At 38.6% G+C, this 27653-nt stretch overlaps 3 protein-coding genes across 4 annotated transcripts; 1 reads left to right on the top strand and 2 right to left on the bottom strand.

Moving 5' to 3' along the window:
- Positions 1–1559: 1559 nt before the first annotated feature.
- On the bottom strand, positions 1560–11744 carry LOC117290364 (GTP-binding nuclear protein Ran-like). 2 transcript variants are annotated; one of them, XM_033771723.1, is made up of 7 exons: positions 11637–11744; positions 9413–9492; positions 8355–8439; positions 6223–6348; positions 4836–5023; positions 2836–3006; positions 1560–1628 (listed from the first exon to the last, which is right to left on the bottom strand). In XM_033771723.1, the coding sequence occupies exons 2-7, from the start codon at positions 9476–9478 to the stop codon at positions 1584–1586; spliced, it is 681 nt and encodes a 226-aa protein (XP_033627614.1). In that variant the 5' UTR covers positions 9479–9492; positions 11637–11744; the 3' UTR covers positions 1560–1583. The 2 variants fall into 2 exon arrangements, with proteins under 2 accessions (XP_033627614.1, XP_033627615.1); XM_033771724.1 differs by lacking the exon at positions 11637–11744 and adding an exon at positions 11380–11497.
- Positions 11745–13909: 2165 nt separating this feature from the next.
- On the bottom strand, positions 13910–23926 carry LOC117290604 (probable 18S rRNA (guanine-N(7))-methyltransferase). The gene is made up of 10 exons (XM_033772063.1): positions 23550–23926; positions 21815–21852; positions 21148–21243; positions 20290–20372; positions 19393–19489; positions 18354–18450; positions 17344–17480; positions 16408–16456; positions 15264–15418; positions 13910–14139 (listed from the first exon to the last, which is right to left on the bottom strand). The coding sequence occupies exons 1-10, from the start codon at positions 23832–23834 to the stop codon at positions 14085–14087; spliced, it is 1092 nt and encodes a 363-aa protein (XP_033627954.1). The 5' UTR covers positions 23835–23926; the 3' UTR covers positions 13910–14084.
- A 263-nt stretch (positions 23927–24189) lies between these two features.
- Positions 24190–26896, top strand: LOC117290553 (dnaJ homolog subfamily C member 30, mitochondrial-like). Its single transcript, XM_033771992.1, has 2 exons — positions 24190–24327; positions 25297–26896. Exon 2 carries the CDS (start codon positions 25331–25333, stop codon positions 26000–26002), a length of 672 nt encoding a protein of 223 aa, XP_033627883.1. The 5' UTR covers positions 24190–24327; positions 25297–25330; the 3' UTR covers positions 26003–26896.
- Positions 26897–27653: the final 757 nt, after the last annotated feature.

Genomic DNA, 27653 nt, shown 5'->3' with positions numbered 1-27653 from the left:
GTTTATCCCAAGGCAAATATCAAAATAGTAAAAATTAACATAATTTGAACCCATCAAAGGCATTTATCCTGTACTTTTTTGTAAAGGTCAGCTTAACCCTTGTTTTGTAAACAAAATTTGTAAGACTTCTATTTGAAATGAAACAATTCTACGTGAAACTGTATAAAACGAAAGAAAAAAGTTCATACTTCACAATTTGCATTTAACAATACAGTTCCGCGCTAAACTTTAAAGTAAGAGGTATATTAACAAGGAACTTTCACTTTATTACCATTGCAAATTAGAAACATAAAAATGACTCTAGATGACCCAGCAATTCTGTAAAAATGAGTATTTGGATCAATATCAGAAAATGTTAATATAACAATCACAGAAGGGTTAGTGCATTTGGATTAAGTAGCGTCTTCTCAAAAACAAAATGCAGTTTTTGGGGGTGTTCCCCCCCCCCCATTTGTTCTGAGGTAATCTGTACGACTTCTGAATCAGGGTCCAATTTCATGGCTCTGCTTACCGAAAGCATAGAATCTGCGATTTCATCACGAGAATGTTTTTTTTATTACGAGCAATTTTTGCATATTTCCAGGATTAGCAGGACAATTTAGGAGGGATTATATCACAGATTATTCAGGGTTCAAAAGTGAGACTTTTGTGTGGTTTAAATGATTTTTGCATTTGTAGAACAATGTTGACAACAAGGATTAAAATCTTTAAACAGATTTCTAGATTTCACCATCAAAAGAATCCAAGGTAAGAAATATTACACAACTTAGTACCATACTCAATGTTCTTAACTGGTTTATGAAAGTAAATATGCAGTAAATAGCGTAATTACGGTGCTTTAAAATCAAATTTGAAGAATTTTATGTTGTAGCCAATGAACACCACGCCTTAAATAAATTGTTGATAATTTTCTTCAAAAATGCTGAAATGTATTTGGCGCAATTTTTGTTGAGGTGCAAAACTTTGCCATGGCCTGAAAATAACATTTTAACTGTAGTCTAATTCAAAGTAAGTGTAGCATTTCTAAACAACTTCAGTGACCCTTTATCCTATTTGGTTATTTACAAGGTACCTTTCAGAGTCTTCCAGAAACTCAGTCTGAGATGTTAAAGGCTCATTATCTCGTCAATACCCAAATCTGCAGACCCTGATCAAAACATTGAAAGCCTGGGCTCAATTTCACAAATACACCAAGACGCATACTAAAGACGAGTTGTCAACGAGTTGTCTGGATTGCCCTTCGTGAAATCAAAATGGCCTTGCCCTCTTAAAAGATGAAACTCCAGGCCTGGTGCATGTGGCCGTTTGCTCCTTTTGATGGCTCCAGAACTGAAACATTCCACTCAAGATGGACACATTTTTCGCTCATTTTGGGAAATAGATTATGCCAGGTGGATCAAGGCTTTGAGGTAAAATCCATTTTCAACTCATCTTATCAACATCGCAGATTATCCTTTTTGGGAACAAGAAGTACATGTGGGTATTTTTTGTCACACTACGGAAAATACAATATTTAGTTTCTTTAAGTGAAATCCAAATAATATTATAAAGCTGTTTTAAACAGATTGGGAGGGCTACTTAGTTTACAAATCTTCATCATCATCTGGCAGAGCTGTGCTTTGTGCTTCCTGTCGAAGTGAAGAAAATAAAAGAGAGAGAATTGAAAGTGTGGTTAGAAGGAAAGTTGTCCATTCTTGCTTAGCAAATCATTCTGCTAAGTAGTGATGGGTGAGGAACCAGTCACAAAAATTTCACATTGCATAGAATTTGGCTGGTAACCCGTTTCTGCTCTGCAAGATTTTTCAGTGCTAAGCAAGTTCATCAACTGAAAATCTTGAAATCCGGTAAATTTCTAGGAAATCACAGGCCTGAGCACTATTAAATCCAACCTTTAGTTTTACTCAAACTTGAGATTAAGTAAATATCAGATCAAAGGGGGACAAAAACTCAAACAATTGAAGGATTGTCACAAAAAACCTTAATAATTCCTAATATGTTAGGAATGTACAACTCTCCCATCCAATGCCAAGTTGCACTTTATATACAACAGGCTCATCAGGGAAAGTTGAAGCACTTTAGCAAACTGGTTCCACTATGGTGCTGATGGATTAACAAAACCAGAGCGGTTAGAATTTGCAGCATTCAAACAAAACAAAACAAAACAAAACAAATTTTGCACAAAGGAAACCTAATCTACTATGTCTTTATCGGTGAGTAATCCATTTCAACATTTTCATGTTTTCTCTTGAACAACGCCTATTTATGAAAAATTGAAGTGTTGTGGCCGAACAGATCAGGGCATGGGTTTGAGTCCCGGTTGTGTCACTTGTGTTCATGAGCAAGACACTAAACTATAATTGCTTCTCTCCACCCAGGGGTAAATGGGCACCTGTGAAGGCAGAGATGGTTCTTGTGATTGATTTAGCTTAGTGCGCTACATTTTTGGCAGCACAGGCTGTATACTCCCAGGGAGCTGAGATTTTTGTTTACGCAATTCGCCAGACACACAAGGCCTGAAGGCCACTTCAAGGTGTGGGCTACAATTTTGTTTTTTCCAGAGGCCGTTGCCACCTACTCCAAGGGCTGAAACAGGGTTACCCCCTTTACAGTCAATACGGATGTAGGCTTGGGTATCATCAATCAGAAACCTGGCTGGTAGAAAGCACTACCTCCCCAACTTTGCGTAGCAAATGTCATGACCGGGATTTGAACCTACACTCTGCTGATCGAACACCAGAGCTTGAATCCGGTGCTCTTAACCGACGCCCTTTGGGTGCAATAAATCGCTATAAAAAACTCAATTATTAGTATTTACGAAGCAGTGTGTCGACTTACCTGAAGATCTTTGTCGTATTGCTGCATGGTACTTTGGTCTATATGGACCTCTGGAGGCTGGAGAGCAGGCATCTCTGTGAAGCAGAGGTTGGGATCTCCGAGCAGCTTCCTGGCCAGCCAAAGGAACGGCTTCTCAAAGTTGTAGTTACTCTTTGCGCTGATGTCGTAATACTGCGGGCAAAATGTTCCATCATTAACCAACTTTAGAATACACTGCTCTATGATTGCCTGTCAAAGGACTAGATCCTCTTGTGTACCCTGTGTATTGGACCTATTCACCTGGGGCCTTTCTCAAACATTGGCGCTTGGGCTCAGCGCGCTGCGTTCGCAGCTCTGCCTTTAAAGACACTGGACACTAATGGTGATTGTCAAAGACCAGTCTTCTCACTTGCTGTATCTCAACATATGCATAAAATAACAAACCTGTGAAAATTTGAGCTCAATTGGTCGTCAAAGTTGCGAGATAATAATGAAAAAAAAAAATGAAAAAAAAAACCTTGTCACACAGAGCTGTGTGCTTTCAGATGCTTGATTTCGAGACCTCAAATTCTAAATCTGAGGTCTTGAAATCAAATTCGTGGAAAACTACTTCTTTCTTGAAAACTACGTCACTTCAGAGGGAGCCGTTTCTCACAATGTTTTATACTACCAACCTCTCCCCATGACTCGTTACAAAGTAAGGTTTTAAACTAATAATTATTTTGAGTAATTACCAATAGTGTCCACTGCCTTTAACCTGCATTTTGAAGCAGTGCGTATTGCATGAACATCAGCACACGAAGCCTGGAGCCAGAGCCCAAGCCAAGGTTTGAGAAAGGCACCTGGAACTTTCCAGAATTGTATTAATAAAACCAGTGCGCTTTGGTAATAAAAATTCTCTCCCGTTTCCTATGCCAAGTTATTTTCAGGTGAAAAACAAACAAAATTTGTTTTGTCATTCATCTGCAAGTTCACCAAGGGCGCAAACGAACATTCCTGTGGGCACAAGCCCACTATCCATAGGACCATCATTGGAGTCCCCGCTTAACTGTATCTTTGTGCCGAAGTGCAGGAGCAATTCTAACAGAGTGAATATGCGCAACAGTATTTTGAATGTTTCAATGCAACATTACGACAGTCCAATAGATTGGTCGATGTGCACGCCTTGAAATACTTATCCGTTTCAGTTAAAACATTCTCACTAGTTGGACTTTTGAGGCATTCATTAAAACAACTACCATGTTTCCTAAAAGAGGGAACGATTTCACTTCAAACCTAGGGTTAACCGATATTAAGAATGTACAACACTCCCGTCCAATGCCGAGTTGCACTATATATACACAGGCTCATCAGGGAAAGATGAATCACTTTAGCAAACTGGTTCCACTATGGTGCTGATGGATTAACAAAACCAGAGCGGTTAGAATTTGCAAAATTCAAACAAAACAAAACAAATTTCTTAAAAAAGGAGACCTAATCTACTCTGTCTTTATAGGTAATACAAGGTAATACAATGATGAAACAATTGAAACAAAAATACATGCTCAGCACAGGAGTGGCCAATGAGCAGGTTTGATTTTACTCTCAGCCGAGCGAGGGCACCTTACTCAAATGTCATCAGGTAGTTTCCAATCATGTTCAAACAAAGCCTTTACACCCAGCTTGTTTCCAGGGCCCAATTTCACAGAGCTGCTTAAGCAGAAAAAAACCCAGCTAAGCACAACATTTTGCTTGCTAGAGAAAAATTTTACCAGCAAAACAACCATGTCAAGTGTACAATTTTGGACTGGTATCCTGCTATTTCTGCCAAGCAGAAAATTGTTAAGCAATATTTTCTGCTACGAGCCCGCTCTATAAGCCTTTTTGAGGTATGGCGGATATGATAAGAGAGTACTATTTGGTTTGGGTGTACACAGAAAAATTTAACCAAACCTAACAGGTGTTGTAGCATTGTGTCCGCAAAATCTCAAAAAGGCTTTATTGAGTTGGACCCAGTTCTGCCGGGGGTCTAGAAATCTTACCTGGAGGTTCTTTTTCCGGTGGAAGGTGATGGTCTTGGCTTTCACCTTTCTGTCCTTGATGTCAACCTTGTTCCCGCACAAGACGATGGGGACGTTCTCGCATACCCTTGTGAGATCCCGATACCAGTTGGGCACATTCTTGTATGTGACTCTGGACGTGACGTCAAACATGATGATTGCGCATTGACCTGAAAAAAAATCAGGCATAGATGTAGTTCATTTTTTTCACAGAATCACCAAAGCCTGTTACCCAAGTAAGTCTAACAACGGTTAAACTTTCAGAGATATTAAAGTACAACTGCCAAATTATTGGGCCAGTAAACACATGTCAAAACTTAAATTCAGATGTTCTTGTGGCTTTCAAATGAATAACAATACATCACTGTGTAATATCTTAACAAAAACAAATTAGCCTTTGAGAAAGACTCTGCTAAGGTTGAAACGTCAGGAGGCCACTAAATATGTTTGACTGTGAGTGTAATACATTACCTTTCAATTCTTTGAGTAATCACTTAATGGCAGTGGACACTATTGGTAGTTACTCAAAATAATTAGCATAAAACCTTACTTGGTAACAAGCACCGGAAGCAATCGAAAGCTGTTGATAGTATAAAACATTGTGAGAAACGGCTCCCTCTGAAGTAACGTAGTTTTTGAGAAAGAAGTAATTTTTCACGAATTTGACTTTGAGACCTCAGAATGAGATTCTGAAAGCACACAGCTTCATGTGACAAGGGTGTTTTTTCTTTCATTATTATCTCGCAACTTTGAAGACCAATTGAGCTCAAATTTTCACAGGTTTGTTATTTTATGCATAATGTTGAGATACACCAAGTGAGAAGACTGGTCATTAACAATTACCAATAGTGTCCAGGGTCTTTAATAACATAAAGACAAATGAGATAAATCTTCTCTTTACATGTTTTAGTGCTTGTTCATATAAAAGCAGTTAAATGCAAGATTAACTGTGTCATCAGGTTTCTCTCCTGGTCATGTTAAACAAATGAGCTACAAGCCTTATGGTCTTGTGGATTTCCCAAAACCACATTCGAGCCCTTTGGTATGGTTACCAAACCAAGTTTGTTGTGACATAGGCGATGTTTTCTTTCTCTTTTGAGATGCTGGCGGCAGCAGACATAACGGCTCATAGACCCTTTCGCAAATACTGGGGCACGCATGTAAAGCTTGGAATTAGGTGCATTATGGTCTAACTGGTGATCAAATTTGATCCAGATCTATCCCACAATGCACCTCATTCAACAGTCTGCGCTTGCGCAATTGTATTTGGGAAAAGGTCTATTATTGCGCACATAGGTCTCACCACGCGCACTACTGGCGAGACCTGTGAAAACAGACCGTCCAAAAAAATCTCCCATTGTGGGCTTACCTTGGATGTAGTAACCATCACGTAGCCCGCCAAATTTCTCCTGCCCAGCTGTGTCCCAGACATTGAATTGGATAACCCCACGATTTGTGTTGAACTTGATGGGATGAACTTCTACTCCGAGGGTAGCTGTAATAGACAAATATAATAAAAGGTAAACAGTTTATGACAAATAAAAAAATAATATTAAGTAAACCCCCTTTTTATGAAACATCACCTAACCTCACTTCAAGATGAGGGCTACACTCAACTCAACTGATTTGGGCTGTGGACAAACACCAACCACCAAACACATTTCCTGTTGCATCTTGTCATTACTTGGTTAAAGGCAGTGGACACTATTGGTAATTACTCAAAATAGTTATTGGCATAAAACCTCACTTGGAAACGAGTAATGGGGAGAGGTTGGTAGTATAAAGCATTGTGAGAAACCTCTCCCTTTGAAGTGACGTAGTTTTGGAGAAAGAAGTAATTTTCCACGAATTTGATTTCGAGACCTCAAGTTTAGAACTTGAGGTCTCGAAATCAAGCATCTGAAAGCACACAACTTCGTGTGACAAGGGTATTTTTTCTTTCATAGTTATCTCGCAACTCAGACGACCGATCGAGCTCAAATTTTCACAGGTTTGTTATTTTATGCATATGTTGAGATACACAAAGTAAGAAGACTGGTCTTTGACAGTTATCTAGGGCCACTGATTTTCCGTTTCAGAAAAGTGCAAATTCCGTTTGGCCAAAACATGAATTCCGTTTCAGGCACAAAAAATTCCGTTTCATGTTTTTTTAATTAGATAAAAGGTTGTTTAATACCCAGGGACACACTTATAAAAATCAATTTGAGATAAGTTGCACTGTTGACTTCGTAAAATGTTCATTTGAACTGACAAATTTCAAAAAAATACTTTTTTTTATAATTGTGGATTATTTTGTATACTGCTGTTCTAAAAAGGTTGCACTGCGACTGCAGTATCAATGCACATGATGAGATAGACTTGATTCCAAGTCTAAAACTGCAGTTGATTCTCTGCATCAGCCACATTGTAGGCTAATGACAGGAGTGTATCCACAAGAGGGCGCTGTTTCAGCATGATCAAAGACTTGGGAACAAGTCTATGGACGTGACCATTCTCCATCCACAAACAAAATGTCAGCCATTTTGTTTTCGCTTTGGCGACAGAATGTTGACAGTTTACGGTTTTATTTTAGACCTTTCCGAGATGAAAAAACATTGTATGTGTTCTTATAGATCATAGGTAAGCTAGGTTGTGTATTATTGTTGGTAGAAGAGAGGGAGAAAATGCAATTTGGGTGAACAAAAAATGTTAAAAACGTGCCGCGAATAATGCCCTTCGCTTAACCATGTTAACAACGTGTGTACATCATGTGTGTAAACATTGAGGATGGTGTGAAGTAGAACAGAATGATCCACAGTTACGATCTCGTACTTTTTAATGGTCTGATTTCTGATGCCTTTTTAGTTTAACAAAAAGAATCTTAATAAAGAATGCAATTTCAATAGTTTTGGCGTCAAGAAAAAAAAAAAAAAAAAAAAAAAAATCAAATTTTCTGAAATCCCGTTTTCCGTTTCAAAGGGCGGATTCCGCGAATTCCGTCCGTTTTCCGCGATCGCGGAAAATCAGTGGCCCTACCAATAGTGTTCAGTGTCTTTAAGTCATAGTTTAAACAATCAAAATTATTCAGTCATAAAACTCATTAGTACACCTAAATTTAACTACCACTGTTTTGATTTCCCTAAAAAAGAGGAGACTTGATTAAACTTCAACCCTAGGGTTAACTGATATTATGTACAACTCTCCCGTCCAATGCCAAGTTGTACTTTATATACAACAGGCTCATCAGGGAAAGTTGAATCACTTTAGCAAACTGGTTCCACTATGGTGCTGATGGATTAACAAAACCAGAGCGGTTAGAATTTGCAAAATTCAAACAAAACAAAACATAACATTGACACAACTACTTAGAGGCCGGATTTATTTATTTATTTAAAACAATTTTTTGTTAACTTAATCCTTCTTGTACTTTCAATGACCCATCTTCAAAGTCATGCCCTATACTTCATGGGGGTGATAGAGGAAATTGCCTCCATGCGCCAAACATTAATGAAGTTGACTCACCAATATATTTCTTCTCAAACTCTCCCGATAAATGACGCTTTACAAATGTTGTTTTCCCCGTACCTCCATCTCCGACTAATACAAGCTGTGGAGTGCATCAAAGAAAGAACATGTTACATTATCTACCAAGCCATATTATCAAATAATTATTAATCTTTGTTGACCCATATACACTGACTCTGTACTTTTCCGAGCTCTTTTGAACGAAAAAATGAAAACCCAATCCACATAATGCTCCTGTGTGATTCAAACCGGGTGCTAGAGACGGAAGGCGAGTAAAGATGCCGCCACACCAACCTGATCACCCAAGATGAAAATAAATCTAGGTACTCTCTCATAAACTTAAACTGCATCATGGGTCCTCATCCTTCCTTCTCCATAGCCTAACAAATAGGAGAGTCGTGGGCACATGAACGCATAAATATGTTGTGTGTGTGCTAATTTACAGTTCGTCTCCTGAGACAATAATTTTTTTCGTGACATTTTTGTTTACTAATTTTTTAAAAACTACAGCACCTTAGCAAGTAATACTTGAAGGGAAGCTTTCTCCTATCATTATCTTCAAACCGAGTAAGCTTAATGTAAACCTGTGGAAAATGTGCTTTGTGTCGTACAAAAAGTACCCGACCCTTAAAAGGCAGTGGACATTATTGGTAATTGTCAAAGACCAGTCTTCTAACTTGGTGTTCTCAACATATGCATAAAATAACAAGCCTGTGAAAATTTGAGCTTAATTGGTGGTCGAAGTTTCGAGATAATAATGAAAGAAAAACACCCTTGTCACACGAAGTTGTGTGCGTTTAGATGGTTGATTTCAAGACCTCAAATTCTAAATGTGAGGTCTCAAAACCAAATTTGTGGAAAATCACTTCTTTCCCCAAAACTATGTCACTTCAGAGGGAGCCGTTTTTCACATTTTTAAAAAAATATTATCTACCTCTCCCCATTACTCGTCACAAAGTAAGGTTTTAAGCTAATAATTGTTTTGAGTAATTACCAATAGTGTTCACTGCCTTTAAGGTCAAAGGCAAGGGGACAAATACAAAGAAATACTCCACCTTGAACTTTGCTGTTGGTTTGGATGGATCAGGCATTTCTTGACCTCCCATACCTAATGACGCCATGGTTGCAGAAGTGTCTACAGGGACAAAAAATACAAAACAAACAATGTTCACACTGGACTGAATTTTAAAGAGATGAATGAAGTCTTTGTGACAACCAGACTTCCAGAAAATCGCCGTCTAAAGTTTTGCTAACTGCTGGTGGCAATGGTTGGCTATCAGGGCCAAATACCAGGACTGGTGCTTGGTTTTTAGAGGGCAGGGAATCCAAGGTTGTTTCTCCTTGATAAAGGGCACATCTATGAGGAAATTGGGGCATCGGAGGCAATTGCCTCAATTACTGAACTGACCAACCATTTGATACCATTCAACTGCTTGGGTTGTGTGCACAGAATTAACTGCGTACAGGTTATGCATGTATGTATCGTGTACACATATTTCAACAGATGATTTTAAAAATGTTCAATGTTATTGTCTTGATTCCATGTATTGGTCAATTGAAGAATTTTGTTGGTTCTTTTAATTTGTTTTGTTAGTCCCCCTGCCATTCCTGCCATGTCTATCCAGTCGTCTTTAGTCCTGCTGAGTTTACGGGAAGTTTTTTTTTACCCAAACTGTTGCTCTTTTCTTTTGTCATTTTGTTTTCTTCTAGTAAAAAAAAAGGTTTTCATTCAGTGGTTTATGTCAATGTGTTTGCTGGAATGAATAATTAAATAAAATCAACTTTTTCAATTTCAAACCGGATAACTTTCCGTACGGCACCACCACTTTTTCACTAATTTTTACAAAAAGACGTTTCTAATTATTGTCATTGAGGTAAATAGATACTATATTACTTCATATCAAATGAAAAAAATGGTGGCGCCATACAGAAACTTTTCCTTCAAAACCTCCTCCTATCCTAACAACATAAGTTCAATGAAGAAAGAAACACCCTCTAGCCTAGTAACTAGTTAGTAAATTTTCTATCTGGAGTTCAGTAGAATTTCAGAGGAATAAATTTTACATATCCTGCCACCACTTTTTCACTAATTTTTACAAAGAAAAAGGGATAGTTCATTGAGTTTGATTTGAGGTAAATTATATATTATTTCATTCACATTCACAAGACCAGGGCCCAATTTCATGGCTCTGCTTACCGCCGAATTCTGTGCTTACGATCGCGATTCCACGCTTACATGCAAGCCGAGTTTCTGCTCTACCCTTGTAAGCGTAGAATGGGATAACTTTCCGTATGGCGCCACCACTTTTTCACTCATTTTTACAAAAAGGGATATCTCATTGAGGTAAATTAGATACTATATAATTTCATATCGAGTGAAAAAGTGGTGGCGCCATACGGAAACTTTTCCGTAGAATGCCTAGTAACGAATGCCTAGAGTAGTATAGTAGTAACGTGGAGTACGCACGCGCAGAAGCCCGTGAAACCCGTGAAATACGCTTGCCGTAAGCACAGAATTCCCTGCTTCCGTAAGCGCCGATTATGTGCTTACGGTAAGCAGAGCCATGAAATTGGGCCCTGATGTGAAGTGTTTTCAAGTTCATTGAATGAAGTGGAGGTTTGGTTTCGATCAACTCGAGACGAGCTCTCTTTTTTGAGATACTAAATTTACATTTTTTTCTTCATCGAAAAAGTATCATTTAGTATATTTTCGATTTAGTACTGTTAAAACATTGTGCTGTCAAACAAACATTTGTTCCCGACGATCAACAATAAACACAGTAGCAACAGTTACTTTTATGAACAATACGAAACAACTATCTCATCTGTCATGGCAGTAAAATAATGCATAGATGGACTGTATTTCGAATGATCAGAATCCACGACCGCTCAAACACGTCCATCCAGTCATGACAAAACACAAAGAAAAAACAACCTATCGGTATAATACAAGCCAAAACTAATCATAACCATGTATAGTGTATAAATATTTGTGACAAAAATGAACATTTCCTAGCCTTACAGTTGACGGATGTCTGAGGATTTTGCAGATAACAAAGACTTGATGATCTTTCTTCAGCGCATGATCCGTACGAACTCACGTTTAACTCAATGTGACATGGCGCAATGAATTATTGAAAATGTGCCGAACCAGTTCAAACAGGTAAGCCATGACCCTGACAATAATAAACAAATGACCGAAGGAATCCCGAAACAACTTGTTACACTATATAAAAAAGAACGATATGTTATACATTAAAAGCAAATGGGTTAACAAACCTTCCGAATGTGATAATCCTGTAAAAAATTCAAGCAGTGAGGTGGTGCCTTTCCCGCGGTTCGTGGATTGCCAAGAAAGAAATCAACTGCTAGTCTGGTAACCATTTCCAGCGGTGTGAGTTATGCGTAGAGTTTCCCCCATATGCGTCTGGGTCATGTCACACGACGGCGATTCTCTGGATTCAAGAGAGGGCGCACTTCTTTCAAATTTCCATAAAATTATTTCAGCGGCTCATGCCATGTACTTACTATGTGCAATGCTTGGGTATTTTTTTTTTTAAATAGAACCTTTTGACTCAATAAAAATTAATTATAGGCTCACGTTTAATTTTCCAAACCTTAATATAATTTACCAAATAAGATTGCAATAAAGGACAAACATTCACTGTCAAATAAAGAACAGATTCACATAAATGAGAGAATAACTTTGTCCACTGTTTTCAAAGATATTGTATTTTGGACTACCAGAAATCAAACCTAAAAGTTTTCCTGCAGGATGTGCCCACAGGAAGGTTACATCACATTAATGTGTAAATCTGTGTGAACAATTCTTTTGAAAAATCATAACACTCTTTCGGTTGTAGTCAAGGGCTGATAGCCCTTGGCCCGGGCTAAGCTATAAGGGTGAAAAATTTAATGCTTGAGGGATGTAACAGCCAGTATCTATTATTAATACAAACTTTCATTTTGCTCAGAAACACCACTCAAGTGTATCGTCTTCATTTACTTTTAATCCCAGCAAGGGAAACTTGTTCATCTCATTAGGAAAAAGGTTCAGGGACAGTGAACAAATTTATAATCAACAGAATGTCTCTTTACAAAACATTGCATCCAATTAATGCCACAGATGAAAATGAAACAACCAAAACAACAACAACAAAACCAAACAAACAAAGATAATTGAATTTGTCCATTTAATACTAGACTGGTCTTTAACAACTGATCTTAGAAATTAATCACAATTCTTGATTGTAAATAGAATTACCTGTTACAAATTGCTTTCCAACCGAAATGACCTATGGTATAAATACATGTTTTTTTATATTAATGGCCTCACTTTCTCTGCTAGGGTTGAAACTCTAAAGCTGTACACATTTTTGGATGTGCAAATTCTTAAAGGGAAAATAAAGGATAGCTAATGTCACCGACGTTGTGTAACTGAAGACCTGCAACCAACATCGTCAATGGGAGACTTGAGATGCTGGCAGCAGACATAATGGTCCCTTTTTTAAGCTCTAAGCGTGCGATTTAGAATTTCAGGTCTTGAAATCAAGCATCTGAAAGCACACAACTTTGTGTGGCAAGGGTGTTTTTTCTTTCATTATTATCTCGCAACTTTGACGACCAATTGAGCTCAAATTTTTACAGGTTTGTTATTTTATGCATATGTTGAGATACACCAAGTGAGAAGACATGTCTTTGGTGTCCAGTGTCTTTAAGAGGACAAGGCCATTTTCATAAAAAAAAGTCCTTAAAAGTCTATGGGGAAACTTTTGAAGGGAGCACCAAGGCCAAGACCAGGGCAAAAGAGGCTGTGGCCTCTGTGTTAATCCAGGCCTGATTGATTCTATCAGAAAATGTCGACTGAGGCTCTTCTAAGAACCAACACTTCACAGTGGGGTGTCGTGGCCGAGTGGATAAGAGCACCGAACTCAAGCTCTGATGCTTCTGTTCAGCAGAGTGTGGGTTCAAATCCAGGTCATGACACTCGTGTCCCTGAGCAAGACACTTCACTATAATTGCTTCTCTCCACCCAGGGGTAAATGGGTACCTGTGAGTGCACAGATGGTTCTTGTGGTTGGTTTAGCTGAGTAGCGCATACATTGCGCACAGGCTGTATACTCCCAAGGAAGCTGAGATGGTTTAAGGAATGATTTAAGGCCCAGTGACCAGGGTTACTAATGTCGGAAGCGCTTTGAGACACCCCTCGGGCGGGAAAAGTGCTATATAAAAACGGTCTATTACTGTTATTATAAGAGAGATTTGAATCCCATTCACATGGTCGCTACCTATCATGATATTCCGCTCTTGTTTTGTACAGCATGCAAAGCTTCACATTGTACTTCAAAGTTCATGTTGGGATTAGGGCCATGCTATGCTTGCTGTGGAATTCTGCACTGACAAGCACATAAATGCACATACTATAGACGATGTGACCTGTGACATCACATGTTTACAAAAGAGCCACCAAGCCTGGACTTCCTGCAGGCACGATTTGTACACAGCTCATTGGAAGAAAATATAAAATGTTATATTTTATGGAAATTGCATTGTCCAATTCTTATCAACTTTTGATATGATGAAAGGGGGCACATCTCAAAACTTGTCCAGCTTTTACTTTCATACCTCTTGCATTTATTAGAAATTATGGCACAAAATGTCAACTTTCCCATATGACGAATGATTTTCTCTTACAAATAAAAATCCTTGTAGTGTAGGAAGAGCTGCTCAGAATTTGTGTTGTCTTTTTCTACCCGTATATTTGGAGTCTGGTCTCACTTCCCTGAAAAGAAATGACAAAAAAATAATAAAAAAATTAGATGTTTTGCATCGAGCCAATGGAGTTCAGGCTGGTACTAATGCCATGTCTTACACTTTATATGTTGTTCTTCCTATGCCGGGCCCAATTTCAAAGATCTGTTTAAAGACACTGGACACTATTGGTAGTTGTTAAAGACCAGTCTTCTCACTTGGTGTATCTCAACATATGCATAAAATAACAACCCTGTGAATTTTTTTTTGTCTTGAAATGTACAAACTCACGACTTGGTCCGTACATGTACGTTTACTCTACACACTACAGGCAAAGTCTGCCTCGATTGATGTCACGAACAGCGCCCCCTCGGGTCGGGGTCTACTCTTAAATTTGTAAATGACATAAGAACTGATTTTTTAAAACCTTAGTTAACTGTTTATTCACATTCCACTCATCAAAACACATATATTAGTGACAAAAGCTTTATTTTGAAAAAATACCACTTCCAGGTGACTTTAAAGGGAAGGTACACTTTGGTAATTACTCAAAACATATAATTATTAACTTAAAAACTGACTTGGTAACGAGCATTGGAGAGCTGTTGGTAGTACATGTATAAAACATTGTGAGAAATGGCTCCCTCTGAGGTAACATAGATTTTGAAATAGAGGTAATTTTTGAAAAAAATTGTTGTGCACATTTTGATTTTGATTGAGTTGTGTTGATTTCAAAAGAGCAGTGGGTACTGCTAACATTTTGAAAAATTATATCCAGTGCCAAATTTCAAAGAACTGCTTCATTAATTCCTGCTCAGCAAAATTCATAAGGAATCAAAACACAAATAGACCTTTATCACAGTGTGGCCATTTTAATTTTACTCCATTCCAACTCATTGTAACCAAACTGGACGAAATAATAGTCTGGTGCCATGTTTGCGCAATGAATGTTAGCATTTGTTACAGTGGAAACAGGGAACATAACCAAGATGGTGACAGCGTGATAAAGGTCTATGGTACATGCAGTAACATTATATATTGTCTGCTTAAGCATCTCTATGAACTTGGGCCTTTATGAATGAGGGAACGAGAGGAGTACGGAAGAGGAAGGGCAGTAAAAGTTGACGGAAAATAAAACCTGGAGATGCTCCTCACCCTTTTCCTTGTCGTCTTCGCCTCTCTTTCTTTTCTTTTATCCATTCCCTGCTCTTCTTGAGTGGTTTTCCTTTCAGTTGTCTGAATCTTTGTCTGCTGTCGGTGTAGCTCACCTCAGTGGGGACCCGGCTATTGGCTCCTTCTGTACCAAGACCCTGTGGGAAACAAATGAATGCCAACGTTAATCCCTGATCATCAATGGTTCTTTGTGGTGACACCTTCACTGGCACGCAATGGGACTTCACTTGCTTGAGGTTTATGAACCACATGCTATTTAATTAGTGTAAACGGTGAGTCAAATACGCAAAAGGTACCGAGACCCTTGTAGGAAACAAATGGATGCCAGTGTTAATCCCTCAGTTTTGTTGATCACCAGTGGTTCTAACTATTGCTGAGCGCTCTTCGTTGGCATGCAATTGGATATCACTTGCTTGAGGCTTATTAAACCACTGGTGATTCACCAAGTGTAATTGACGAGTCAAACATGCAAATGATATGCCATTGTTATACATAGCTCAAATGAGTCACCCAACTTCAAACTTGCAGAAAAATCTGAGGCTACGCTTAAAGGGACCACAAACATGTTGTTTCTGGAACAATTCAATTTTAATCCGTTATAAATGTAAACATACACAATAAAACTAACCTATGAAAATTTCATTACAAAAGGTGGTAATGCTTTTGAGATATAGCCGAATATTCAGAGCGATTTAGTCCAAGCAGGAATAATAATTTGGAATACACAATATGAGGAATGTTTCTGAAATTTTGGGTGATAAACAACTAATAAAGTAATTTGTCCGTAACCACATTACTTCTATGTAAATTGATACTAAAAATCCTAATCGAAAGCTGAGCAGTGTATTTCTAACAAAGCAAGTTTGTATTGCCATCAATTTTAGGAGTGGTTGCCAAACTTATACCGTTTCTTTAAACATGTTTAACAGAAGAGTAACATCCCTTCGCCTAATGTAAACAAAAAATCAAAACATGCCTTGCCTTGTATGCACTACAACTTTTTCCCAATGAACTACATCAATTTTAACAAATCTGCTTGAACCGATGGACATGGATGGACTTTGATAGAAAGACCAATCCAGCAAAAGAAATGAGAGTTAAATAGCATCCTTCGATATAATCTTACCTTGGGAATCTGTGGATTGGACATCCCGGCAAAAAGGCAGAGGAACATCCTGACAAATTTGAAAATATAATTAGTTGAAACAAAAACCTCACAGGTTAAGGGTCATAAGCAATTTTGAGAAATGGTGAACACATAAATTTGTCTGTATACAACCAAACCAAACCAAACCAAACGGTGCACTCCTATGGTGTCCGCCATACCTCGAAAAGGCTAATAGGCAGGAAGTCCTAACATAATGCCCCAACATTGCTAAATGTATAACAGCGCTATTAATAAGTAGGAATATAATCACCCCAGCCTTAAAACTGGACAACTTATTGTATTTTATTGAAGACAAGTTTATTAAAGTAAATCCCACAAGCTCAATGTTGACGTAAAACCCCCATTTATGTGTTTTTTAACAAGAATGTTCTATTCAAATTTGTCATAAATATGTGTTGTTTACTGGCGTGTCATGGCCCAGCAGCTAAGAGCACCAAACTCAAGCTCTGGTGTTTCTGATCAGCAGAGTGTGGGTTCCAGTCCCGGTTGTGGCACTTGTGTCCTTGAGCAAGATGATTTACCTTATTTGCAGTGTCCTTCAGATGGGACATTAAGTCGCAGGTCCTGTGCAAGGTTTAGCAGTGCACATACAACAAAACGGAACACTCATCATGGAAGAGTAGAGGTTAACCCTGGGGTAGATTTCACAAAGAGTTGGGACTAGTCTTATCTCGATACTCGTCCTAACTTAGGACCTTAAGTTTTTAATATCTTCCAGGACTAGTCCGAAGTTAGGACTAGTCCCAACTCTTTATGAAATCGAACCCTGGTGTTTCTGGTTCATTGCAAGCACCCCTTGTTCACAGATGTCCTCAGGCTTGTAAGCTACAGTGATTAAGTTCACTTATGAGGTATCCTTTGTTTCTCCACGATTAATATATAATATTTTCTTACTTCTTGGCTCTTGTGCTGTTAGGGTAGTCAACCACCACTCCCCCTGTGAATCCAGCCTTCATGGCCTGTGACGTAATCAGTTCCAACTGCTGGGAGTTCTCCGGGTAGAATTGAAACACTGCTCGACTGCCTCGCCTCTGTGAACAAAACACAAGATTTATTGAGTTATTATTTAGTATAGCAGAAATGAAACGTGAAAGTGCCTTTTCAGATTGTGCCTCTTGAGTTTGCTTGACTAAGTGTGAGTATTTTTCTGATCAATGTCTTCTAACAACTTACAATAATGATTTTTGGGGTTGAACAAAAAATTGACTGCCGCTTCCCAGGTTGTATCGTAATTTGGAAGTGATCCCTGGCCAGTGTTGTCCCTGGCTACACGGCAGTAAACGGTTGAATGGCTTCTGACTGACAACCCTGAACAATAATATTGACAAAATAGGGACACCACCAACATAGGGCTAGATAGCTCAGTTGGTAGAGCGCCGTCACGTTAATCCGGAGGTCGTTGGTTTGATTCCCACTCTAGTCAATTCTTTGTTCAACCCCAAAAATCATTTCAAAATTTACCCAGTCAGTTTCGTGGTTTATATTGATAACTTACAATAATAATAAAAGTAATAATATTATACAAATATTGGATGCATTTGAGTTCAATGTTGCAGAATTTATTCACAAGGTGAAATCTGGACCATTCCATGTTACAAGACGAAGTGAAGTACGAAAGACAGATTTCCCCCGAATGATTAAATTCTGAGCAACGCTGATTCTGAGACAATGCACAAACAAAAAGCTTGTGTATGTAACAAAAACATAGATCCTTGTCATTTGATTGTTTTTCACAATAAACACAAAAAGAAATGGAAACCTGTTCACCCACACTCTGAAAATTCTTTAAAAAACCTTCTAAACAACATGGATGACTTCATGAGACTAACTACCAACTCTGGTAAAGAGGCATTGATACAAGACAAACTTGTCTTCTATTGAAAGTCAAATACCAACTTTCTTACCAATGCACTGTACAGCGTACAGAAGAACTTGTATAACCTCTTGGGCGGGTGATGTGATTTCTTGTCTGCGTTACACAACCACTGTAGAGCTGAAATGCTGAAAGGAATAATGACAAGTCTACCAATTAGAAGTACATTCTTTACAAAGCTGAATTTCAAGAGCTGTTTTAAAGGATGGGTGCACAACATTTGAAAGATATTAATTATGCATAAAAGGATAAAGAACACTATTTGTTTTTTGCCCTCACACCTGTATGAATTAACTGTACACTCGGCACTCCCCCCAATGCAAAATTAACATCTATTAAATTGTTGCAGTTCAGGTCTTCTGCTTAAATATAGAATTCGAACTACCTTTAGTTACCAGGCTAGCTTGATGTTTAGTGGTGAGAAATCTTCTATAGCCTTGCAAAGATCAAGGGTTCAAATCCCCTCTAGCTCGATTGATATGCCTAAGAAATTTTCACAGAACTCAGGAAAGTGCTCATGCTCATCAGTTCTTAACGGCAGGGTATTCAACCCAAATGACTACAAAGCAAAGCCTTAGGCCGTGTCCGAATTGATGGCTACGGCTGCGGCTACGACCGTTGCCAGGGGTGTTGCTAAGGGCGTCCTATACTTCAATGCATGGTGACGCGGCGATCCGGCCGTAGCCGTAGCCGCCAATTCGGATACGGCCTCAGATAGAAAGTGTTTGATTTTTCCGGTGGGAGGAAAACTGGAGGTCCACAGAAAAACTCTTGTGGCATCGGAGAGAACCATGGCACAACTCTTCTCACATGTGGCCTTGGCTGGGAATCGAACCAGGGCCACAGTGGTGAGAGGCGAGTGCCTTATGCACAAGCCAATCATGCAACCCAAAATATGCAAGATGTTCACCCTTTCAACCTGGATTCAGTATTCACCTATCCTGTTTCTTCATTTAGACACTCTTTATACTTTTCATTTTCAACAAACTTTCAAAATTTTCTTGGAAAAAATCTGGGTGTACATTACAAACACATTTGTTTTTGATTTATTTTGTAATCAAGTCTCGTACCTGATGACTCCATCAAATGTCCCTGGTCTGAAGAACATTCCTTCTCCCATGTCACTCACGAACACATCGCCTTCAACCTCCCTCTCTCTTGCTATATCTGGATAAAATTAACAACAAAGGCAGAAGTATTTTGATTGGTGCCCTTGAAATGCTCCAGTAAAAATTTACGATTTCCTCATAGGGTAGCCACTAATGAGAAAATGCCTTGGTGCCCTTTCCCTTTCAAAAACGAAGCATTAAGGCCTGTACATACATCTTCATTCACAGTGATTAGGGATTTATTTCATGGCCCCAAAAATTGGTCTACAAAAGTTACCAAAACCCTTTAAGCACGTTACCTAACATGTGGCTACTGATGTCAAGTTACCAAAACCCTTTAAGCACGTTACCTAACATGTGGCTACTGATGTCAAGTTACCAAAACCCTTTAAGCACGTTACCTAACATGTGGCTACTGATGTCAAGTTACCAAAACCCTTTAAGCACGTTACCTAACATGTGGCTACTGATGTCAAGTTACCAAAACCCTTTAAGCACGTTACCTAACATGTGGCTACTGATGTCAAGTTATCAAAACCCTTTAAGCACGTTACCTAACATGTGGCTACTGATGTCAAGTTATCAAAACCCTTTAAGCACGTTACCTAACATGTGGCTAGTGATGTCAAGTTATCAAAACCCTTTAAGCACGTTACCTAACATGTGGCTACTGATGTCATTACCAAAACCCTTTAAGCACGTTACCTAACATGTGGCTAGTGATGTCAAGTTGGCAAAACCCTTTAAGCACGTTACCTAACATGTGGCTACTGATGTCAAGTTGGCAAAACCCTTTAAGCACGTTACCTAACATGTGGCTACTGATGTCAAGTTATCAAAACCCTTTAAGCACGTTACCTAACATGTGGCTACTGATGTCAAGTCCAACCCAATAGTGGCCTTGCTCTGTCAAAGTTTCTCCGCTCAGACCCGATCCACATCTGTAAACAAAACGTTTTGTGTAAATCAATCTGACATAATCAACGCTCACTAATCCTGCACAAAATCTACTGATCACTACATTGCAAACCAGGGCCCAATTTCATAAAGCCTGTAAGCACAAAAATTTGCTTAGCATGAAATTTCTTACTTTATGAAAACAAGATTACCAACCAAATTTGAATTTGTTGCATATTGCTTGTTTCTGGCATTCAGCTGTTGTTTGCTTATCCTGAAATTCACATAACATCTGAATGGTAATCCTGTTCTTATTAAGGAAGAAATTTCATGCTAAGCAAATTTTTGTGCTTACAGGCTTTATGAAATTGGGCCCTGTCAGTATGAGTATATTAAAATTGTAACTGGATTTTGAGACTTCAGGCCTTGTCCTTCTTGACTGGCAACTACAACATTGTTGGTTTAGGTATCAGGCCTGCCTGAAAGGACAAGGCAGTTCTCCTTGGCAAAGGGAACTACAATGAGAACAAATACAAGACAATGACCATTGCCTTCGTTGCTTCTGGGAAGATTCAGGCTTGAGGTTGTATTTCAAGGGATGGTTCAAAAGTGGTTAAACTTGTTCACCGAGAATGAAACTGTGTTAGGTATATTGTTTATACTTTCAACTGAAAATATGTTATAACAAAATTCAGACCTGGTGCTTCATTCTGAAGGGGCAAAGGCACCAAGGCATTTTTTCCTTTGAAAAGGGCACCTCTATTAGAAAACTTCTTTGGGATCGTTTCAAGGGGCACCAAGGCAATGACCAGAACTCACCCTACATCCAGGATATAGGATGGCGCATCTTCAGGAAGACTCAAGAGTTCAACTGCTCTCTCAGACATCGTCATTTGAATCTCAATCATTCTGGAGCTGTAAATATCAAAACAAAATTAGTTCCAAGACTCAATTTTAAAAAGCCTGTGAGCACAAAAACTTACTTAGCACAAAAAAGTAGTTACCAGGCAAAATTACCTTAAGTTCACATTGTTGTGACTGGGGCCCTATTTAGCAAAGAAATTTGTCAAGCAGTATTTCCGCTTTTAAACTTTACGAAATTGGGCCTACATCCCAGTGGTGTGTTGTGGTGTGTTTTCTAACTAGTAGAGTGTGAGTTTGAGTACGGGTCTTGACACTTTTTAAGTGAGACACTTTTAAGAAGACACTTTATCATTACTGCTTCGATCTTTGGATGAGACCACTTGCAGAAACAAATAATGAGTGCTTTGAGCGTCTCCAGAGCACTATGAATACTAATGGAGACTGACATCCTACCATCTTCACAATAAAACCTTGCTGCAAATTATAGTTCACCAACCTCTAGTATTACTGATAGAATTTCATTAAATTGAACCTTTTTTCAACTATGAAAGATGACAAAAACGATTGAGTATTGTTTTCAAAGTGACTTATCCCAAAACAACAAAAACACATGGGTTCTTACTTTGATGTGTATTTTCTTGCCTCTTCTTCATTGTAGAACTGTAAAATATTCATAAACAAGAAACATCAGTGAGGAATGGTCAATGTGAATGCTGGTCATCCTGCTCCTGGCCCAATAAGCTCATCCCATAAATGAGCTCACCTTTTGATTGTAACACCTTTGCTAGTATACACTCTTGCCACCCTAGCAAGCTTGCCCCAAAAGTAAGACATTTGAAAAACTCAATAGCCTGAAATTATTTTGAAGAAAAGAAAAGGGAATAAATGACTACTCTGGGTGAGCTTAGTTGGGGGGGGGGGGTGAGACTGTTGGGAAGACTTTGTTATTAGGGGTGACCTTGATAGTGGGCGAGATAACCGGCTTGTGTCCAGGGTGGTAATAAAAGGTAATTTGTGTGAGATTAGGGTGATGCTGATGTAGTAAATACTGATAAAAAATACTGATGGGGTTTGCTATTATTTATCTTTCGAAAAAGACTCTGCTACAGGGTCAAAAAACGGGGCTAATAACTATTTTTGCAAATAGTTTACACAATGAGAAATTAATCATAAAGAGTACTTTGTATAAAATAAAAAAAAATAAAAAAAAGATAACATTTATAAAGTTTATGAACATCATTATTAACAGCAATACAAGGAAGAACGGAGTAACTATAGAATACAGGGCCACACTCGGCGTCAGCCCCAACCCTAACCCTAATGGCCTAACCCTAATGGCCTAACCCTAACCCTAACCCTGGAGTGGCCCTGTATTCTATAATTGTACCGGAAGAACAAATCAGAAAGATGATGATCAGAACAAATGGAAGAAATACTAGAATCCTTGATCGTCCTGATAGTTTGTAGATGGAGGTGGAGGATAACGAGGAATACGAAGAACGATAGGTTGGAACTTTTACATTTGTTGTGACCTCTTTGAAGAGCCCAATTTGGTTAATAATGTGTAGGAAAGACAAAAGACTAGAATAAGAACGTCTAAGTAAAGAGGACAACATTTTTCAGATTTTAAACTTTTGTCTACGATTTGTTGTAGTTCTCTCTGCCTCTCTGATCTACAAACACGTTTTCACAGAGAACTTAAAAAAGTGCCGATTACAACAATAAGGGAATCAATGTGTGGTGAAGAGGTTTTCAACTAGTGGTTTAATCCCAACGAGGCCTGGTTCTTGATAATTTTACAGAGACGAAGTCGAGGTAAATTATCAAGAACCAGGCCTCGGGGGGGTTTAAACCACGAGTTGAAAACCAATTCAACACACTTCGATTCCCATTCATAAATACCTTTTTGGTAAAAAAGTAAAATAAATGCAAAAATTATAATTGTTCAATGATTTCTTTCAACACAACACCCCTCCAGCTAAGAAATGGTAAAGCCCTCGCCGCCTTCTAGTAAACAACTCCTTATAAGGGAATGCTGTGCGCGTGATGTGGCACAATTGTTTCAGCCGTTGCTCTCGACCAATACTCCAATCGGAATGAAGAAACTGTCTTAAATAACAGGTGCAAGCCTGCGTGTCACGCCCATGTTTCAACACTTTTAACTGGTCATAAACAAAGGTTTATACACACCCATAGGATAGGAATAGCGAAACTGTCTGAGGTATTTTTGAATATTATTAATATTAGTTTTATTAAAAATCATAAAATTTTGTTAAAAAAAATTAGTAATTATGTCATTTTCAATTTCAAATGATTTTATACAATTTGTAGTTGTACAACACATTTCACATGTTTACCATTTCAGGCGGGGCCTTGTGTTCAGGTCTTCTACCTGACGCCATTGTTGTGTGAAGAAAATATCTCCCAGTTCCTGAAAATAGTCTGCTAAAAACGCCGGTTTTGGTCAAATTCGTCAACTTCCACTCTGGCAACAACAGCAGACCCAAGGCAGGTTTACGCAGTGAGGGTGGTTCACGTCTCAAAGTTCCCACTTCAAGTGTCTTTTCAGCTTGGAATCTTACACTTTCTCCACGAGTTTTGCAAATAAATGATCTGTAAGATCTTATGAACCAAAGTGCCATAAACGAGTTATGTAATTTAGTTTTAATTTCTTCATAAAAACAAATTAAAAGTTCCACAACTATCAAAACAGAAAATGAAACACATGCTTGCAGTTTGGTCAGAGAGTAAAATGTCAGTGGATGATTCTATTTTTCCTGAGCAGGGGTGTTTTTAGTAAATTTGTAAATAAAAACCTGTTTTATTTATTAATTTACCACATAGTTGTCAATGATGAATATAAACAATAAATAAAACAAATACAAATTGTCAATTAACGTGTTTAGCTTAATTTTCATACCGATATACAATGTAATATTAAACCGTATGTACATCCTACATGAATAGAATAATCCATTAAGTTGAGTAATTTTATGTTACGCAAACAAACATGCCTGCTGGATGGATTGAATGTGAATTTTTACCAGAAAGAAGTGTTCTGTAAATTTTCGAATGGAGGAAAGAGCACGATTAATTGACCTTATATATAAAGGTTGCCATTAATGGTATAATCATGTAAGTACTATTAGGGGTCTACTATTTAGTCTGTTAATTGTTATTCTTGACTTTGGGTTACAAACATTTTAGTTAGTGAGCTAGGCGTAGCGTCATACGTTATCGACCCTCATTCATATGTTTTCGGTCCCCAACTTTGATTCCCGTTTACCGCGAAATTGTGCAAGCTACACCGGCGACAGAAGCTATGCAGTTTACTCACGGTCTGTATTTTCATCAGGCTTAATCATGCTGAGAATAAAGTTTCCTGTCGTTTGTTATGCTCAAACATTTATAAAATGATTGATTTTTGGTACTAATCACTGGTGCATTATTATGCCAACATTCAAATGAGTCAAAGAAACATCATCCAACCTCGAAAGTTCAAAACAAAATTACTATCTGCTTGATTGAGTTTCATTCTGCTTTAGTCACTAGATGGATTACGTGAGGTGGTTACTATTTGGGATTCTATGGTGTGCAAATGTGGGGAAAATATTAAAATATTTTAAGTGAAAATGACAACAATTTGTTGTTGTAAATTTACTGCACACTGTAATAAATTCCGATAAGCGTAATAAATATTAAGTCTACATTAAAGAGAAAATATCATAGATTGGTTTCTTATCTCCTGAAACCAAACATTACTGGTCTGAAATGGGGCAAAAAGGATTGTTATGAAGTGTGAGTGCATCAAGGGGGGGGGGGTGGGGTGTTTTGGATCCTTGGCCACACAAGTGGGGCTAGGCATGCCCCATCCATATTGCCAAAAAAAAAGCATTCTGTTAATTTCATAATAAAACTGACCAATCAAAAACTAAATAAATGAACCAAAATTTTATAGTACAGATTGGACTTTTTAACTTCCACGGTAACGGTGGGACTGTTCTTGCGTTTGTACAATTTTACATGTAAGTGGACATCTGCGTACCTATTATTAAAACCCAGTTATGTTTTGATTGAGATTATTTTTCTTGTCCATTATTGCAGCTTTGAAAACTAGAATAAACCTGACCTTTCAGTCATGAGTTCTGCCACTAGGATGTCACGCTGGACAACAAGTCGCTGGAGTAGTCATCGGACGAACCTTTTGACTCTTACCCGCCGTACAGCTCCATTTTGTTGGTGGTACCAGACGCGTGATTACCGCCACCACAAACACAAGAGAGCCGAGCGTCAAGCCAATCTCTACGACATCCTAGCCATCACGCCTAAAGCCACACAGACTCAAATCAAAGCTGCGTACTACAAACTCTCCAAGATTTATCATCCAGATCTAAACCAGGGCAGTAAAGACACCCAGGAAAAGTTTGCTACGATAAGTGAAGCCTATAGCGTCCTCGGGAATGTAACGTTGAGGCGTCGCTACGATCGAGGCGTCTTCACCCACCGAGACCTCCACAGTGAAGTGAAGGAGAAACATAAGGCGACTGAATCCACTAAACCTCGTCAGAACACCAGTGTTTATTATAACACCGCTGGGGAACGGATGTACGATTTTGATGAATTCTACAAGGCTCATTATGGGGAGGCCTTGAAGAGGGAACAGCGAGAACGCAAAGAGCGCAAGAGGAGGGCTGAAGAAATGAAGAAAGAACAAGATCGATCGCAGACCCCAGTGTGGATGGTTGCTGGGATAAGCAGTACTGTCCTTATCATAGCTACATGGTTAATGAGGAGAATGCAATTGAAATAAATCAAATAGATAATGTTACCTTTTAGGCTGTTTCAGCTGAACTCGGGGGAATTGTATGCAGCAGTGTACACAACAGTTTGACATGGAGTGTTTCTTTCCAGTGCAGGTAGTCACAATGCACCAATAAATATTATCAGGATGTGAAACTTTGGTGGAAATACAATCTTCATGTAGTACGGTTTACAGGAACTCCATGACCATGTACATCAACAATCTTTCTTTAGAGGTGTGATTGTTCTGAACAAAATCTGTTGTTTTTAACAGTGTTTCGATTGCCTCGCTGCAGGGGTAGACTTTTGACGAGGAGCTGTATTGTTAAGTTTCCAAATCAAGTGACCGTACTATCGAGAACCAACTCCAAGGGTCAATTTCAAAGAGATACTTAAAAAAAAAAATGACAAGACCACCGGACTTCTCACTGGAAAACACTGAAACTATTGGCCTATTGTCCAGTGACCAATTGGAGCCCTAGAATCACTCGACTGGTTTCCTGCCTACTTGTGCTTAGCAGAAAAGTGTTCAGCAAAACCGTCTGCATTTAAGCATGATAAGGGGTCCTTAGAAATTGGGCCCTGCACTTCTTAATTATTTTGTGTAAGTTTAATTTGAAAGCGAGTACTCGGGTTATGGGGGGAAGGGTTCTCAACAGAGGATTTTAAAACTACTCCCCCCCCCCATGCCTTTCACTTGGGGTCTTTCTCCGACTCTCTTACAATAAAAAATATCTACATGTAGTAGGATTTGAAACTTTGCAAGGTGGGAATATTGTCATGTGTGCTACCGCAAACCTAATCTCTTTTGAGTAGTGTTGAATCTGCCCCGATGTTGTACAACTTGACGTTTCGATCAGCAGTATGCTCTGATCGTCTTAAGGCCCGGTCCCACTGCAGCGATAACGAGAACGATAACGATCACGATGCAAAGAGAATGCGTTCTATTGGTTGAATTGTTCCACGCAGAATATGCACACGCTCATTCAACCAATAGAATGCGTTCTCTTTGTGTCGTTATCGTTATCGTTCTCGTTATCGCTGCAGTGTGACTCGGCCTTTATACATGGTGTTACTGCAAACCTCCCCTGATCATTCAAATATCATTCACTGTAGTTCTGAATGATAAATGATGTGGTAAATGCATACACAATACATATGTACACCCATTTGTGCACATCATACAAGTTTTGTTTTTAAAAATTGCAGTATTATCTCTCTTAATCGTGGTAACATTTTCCATTGAGTTTCCAACAATTCAACTGCAAATAACTGTGCTCTTGGAATCTGTGTGGTGTGTGAGTGCTTTGCAATGGGCTTTTTTGACCACAATTTGTAGTTTATTCTTTAATCCAATGAACTCGGGTTCCAATTTCATAAAGATGTTTCTGGCAGAGAAAAAAACATGCTTAATAAGTTAATTTGGTAAGCAAAAATAAGCAGGGTACCTGTCTAAAGTAACATACATAACATGATATTTTAACTGGTAACCTGTTTTTACTGAGCAATAGTTTTCTGTCCTAAGCAAAACTGTATACTTGACAGCTTTATGAACTTGGGCCCGAAATCAAACCGGTGATGGAATGGGAAATAGTCAGGTCCCTGTTGTGGTCTCATTGTATGCAAAGTTGCAGGGAATCTGACAATTATGGTGTGATAAA

This window comes from Asterias rubens, chromosome 5 (assembly GCF_902459465.1).
Source record: "Asterias rubens chromosome 5, eAstRub1.3, whole genome shotgun sequence".
Lineage (NCBI taxonomy): Eukaryota > Metazoa > Echinodermata > Asteroidea > Forcipulatida > Asteriidae > Asterias > Asterias rubens.
This window is presented reverse-complemented; position numbering and strand designations above follow the sequence as displayed.

Coding starts and splice junctions, on each gene's coding strand:
- LOC117290364 (XM_033771723.1), bottom strand. CDS start 9,478: ATGGCGTCATTAGGTATGGGAGGTCAAGAAATGCCTGATCCATCCAAA. Junction 8,440..9,412: donor AACCAACAGCAAAGTTCAAG/GTGGAGTATTTC, acceptor TGCACTCCACAG/CTTGTATTAGTCGGAGATGG. Junction 3,007..4,835: donor ACCGGAAAAAGAACCTCCAG/GTAAGATTTCTA, acceptor TTTTGCCCGCAG/TATTACGACATCAGCGCAAA.
- LOC117290604 (XM_033772063.1), bottom strand. CDS start 23,834: ATGGCACTTTGGTTCATAAGATCTTACAGATCATTTATTTGCAAAACT. Junction 21,244..21,814: donor GCAAGAAAATACACATCAAA/GTAAGAACCCAT, acceptor TGATATTTACAG/CTCCAGAATGATTGAGATTC. Junction 20,373..21,147: donor TCCTATATCCTGGATGTAGG/GTGAGTTCTGGT, acceptor TTTTGTTTACAG/ATGTGGATCGGGTCTGAGCG.
- LOC117290553 (XM_033771992.1), top strand. CDS start 25,331: ATGAGTTCTGCCACTAGGATGTCACGCTGGACAACAAGTCGCTGGAGT.